We start from the raw sequence: 2,500 nt of genomic DNA, 5'->3' as shown, positions 1-2,500 counted from the left end.
GCAGCATAATCTTTGAGGCGAACAGTGACCTCTGGCCCCCTCTGGTGATAGCTGCAGGTGGAGAGGGCCAGACCCTCTCCCCCTTCCGGTGGTAGCGAGGGGGCGAGGGTTGTGGACGTGGAAGTGTAAGGGTGCAGGCTAGGCTCACCCTTTAGGCCCTGACGCGTGTAGGCGCCACCCTGCTCATTCTCTTGTAAGCTCCCTCACGGCCCGCCTAACACATGTGACTAAGCTTGTGCTCATATGGTAGGGCGCTGATGATTCTCAGTAGGCCTAGATCAGTGCCAATTTAGAGTTAGAGTTCTTTACAAATCTCTGTAGAAATGATTGATATTACATTTTCATGTATGGTTGTTTTATGTAAATATATTTTGTTCCATCTATTGTATATATGCACTGTTTTCATATGAATAAAACTGGAACTGGTTGTATTTGTTTCGAAAATATTTGTTTTGATCTTTCCAACTCTTTGAGACCTTGGGATACAAAAGTGAGCGTGATGTGGAATAGCACTGTGTTGCCAGGACGTAACACACGTCGGGCAAAGCTGCATTGGAGTGACGGCATCCTGGTCGGTGAGCTGCGTCTGCGTAGGTACAGGTAGTGTAGAGGCCACTCCTGGTTGGTTACTGATTGATGTTATGGTACAGTGTAGTGTGGTGACGCACGGCCCTGGGTAGTGTTGTGTAGTGTAGGTGTGCTGCCACCCTCTGGCGCCTCTCCCCGTTTTCACCCCCGCCCGCCGTCTCTTTTCAGATGTGTCCGCCTTGATGGCAATCGCTAATGCGGTGCAGGCAACGGCGCCGTCGGATCGCCCCATCAAGTGCCCATTGTGCCAGAGCATCATCAAGCAGGCACGCAACCTCCGGCGCCATGTGTTCAAGCGCCACTTGCCCGCCGCCAAGCGAGGTGAGATCACGGAGGCGGACGTGAAGAACGTGCTGGAGCGCAAGCTGAAGGCCATCACTGTCACGCCGCTCACGGAGGACGAGCTGCGGGCGGTGCAGCAGCGGACCCGCCGCAAAGGCATGAAGACACCCCGCAAGAAGAAGGGCGTCGCCTCCTTGCCGGACGGTGTCAATGGGTCAAACATTAATGAGTCGGAGGTGACAATACGCAAGCTTCCTCAAAAGAAAGACAAAAAGGACAAGGTAGGAGGCATAACAGGCTTGTCTAGCACATCCACTAACTTAGCTGGAGAGACCAGTCGCGAGGGCCGAGAGGACATTTTGCAGGAAGCTCTGGCCGCAAGGGACAAAGACATAGCGCCTCAAGATGAGGTCATGGACTTGGCTACGACCCAGCAGCAGTTGCCACCCATCTCTGTGGTCGTGTCTCACAGTGGCCATTCAGGGGTGCAGGTAGGGACCCAGCCCATGTCTCTCACTGTGACACAGACTGCAGGAGGTGTGCATGCCAGGATACCAGCCGAGGCAGCATTGGGAGCAGGGGTACGCTTGCAGGCTGATTCTCCGTTACCTCTCCACCGTGACCTTCCCACGATGCCGCCTATGGCATTTGAACCGCAAGTCACCATCAGTGAAGGTATGGTGACCTATCATACCACCTCCCCCTCCCAAGTTCTGACCCAGACCACTTCTTCCTCCCCGTCGGCGTCGGGTTACACTCCAGCCTCGTATTGGTCCCCTCCAGGAGTCGCAGGCCTTCCAGCAGGTACTTTCCAGCCTCACCAGAGTGTGTTCGCTCCAGCGCACTCGGAGTACTTCGCTGCCGGTGTGCACATGGCACGACCTGCCTCCCTTGAGCGCATGCAACAGCACCGACGCAAACCCTACCAGTGAAAGTTTCCTTGGTCTTTGTTTCGGTACTAGTGAAACAAGAGAGTTCTTAGGCCTCCCGCAGCAGGAATGGTCTGGGTTTCCTGCGAGATTCAAGATTCAGCGTGCTGACCCTCGAGAAAGTACGTGCGAGAAGTCACAGCAGTAGAGCTCTGAACACCACAAGGTGACGGCGTGTCAGCTTTCAGTAGATATGATTCTGTGTTTGGCTAGCTGCAGCAGAAAGACTCTTAGGTGATCATGCATGCAGCTTCCTTCACCACGAGTTAATCTAAGTCATCTTTGCTGATTTGAGAAAAGAATGTTACTTGTGCAAAAGATCAGAGTTGGGTTGGATAAGCTGTTTTAGCCGTAGCAGTTCCAGTACGTTTCGTAGACGGGTCGGGAAATCCAACGGAGATTACTATCACATTACAAATAGAGAAATTTAAACAAGATAACAGTAATAAATAAAAGATAATTGACACATGGAAAAAACGCTGTATTCAAATTTACCAGGAAACCAACCTTACAATGCTGTGCTGGACTAAGCTCTCGAAAGTCGAGGTGACTGAAAGTTGGCATGAACAGAAGGTGATCGCTGCCCTCTCGTCCGAGTGTGGGCAGTGTGTTGTCACCATCAGCAAACTCGTAGTGGAGTAGAGTACAACAATTTTTATATAGCAAGGACAGCAAATGAATACTTGTCCATTTTAATATTT

General features: G+C 51.7%; 1 protein-coding gene across 1 annotated transcript in view; it reads left to right on the top strand.

Moving 5' to 3' along the window:
- The window catches only part of LOC122242084 (uncharacterized), a gene marked incomplete in the record, with an annotated part of 101,235 nt that overhangs the window by 98,045 nt on the left and 690 nt on the right, over window positions 1–2,500 (top strand). Inside the window, 1 exon segment of the mRNA XM_086538389.1 lies at window positions 757–2,500. This exon segment is cut by the window's right edge and continues 690 nt beyond it. Coding sequence (XP_086394515.1) covers window positions 757–1,802 — 1,046 coding nt within the window.

The sequence above is a fragment of the Penaeus japonicus genome, unplaced genomic scaffold (assembly GCF_977035675.1).
Source record: "Penaeus japonicus unplaced genomic scaffold, GWHDUDI00000001_assembly GWHDUDI00000007, whole genome shotgun sequence".
In the NCBI taxonomy this organism is placed as follows: domain Eukaryota; kingdom Metazoa; phylum Arthropoda; class Malacostraca; order Decapoda; family Penaeidae; genus Penaeus; species Penaeus japonicus.
The sequence above is the reverse complement of the archived record's forward strand: the minus strand, read 5'-3'. Positions and strand labels throughout refer to the sequence as shown.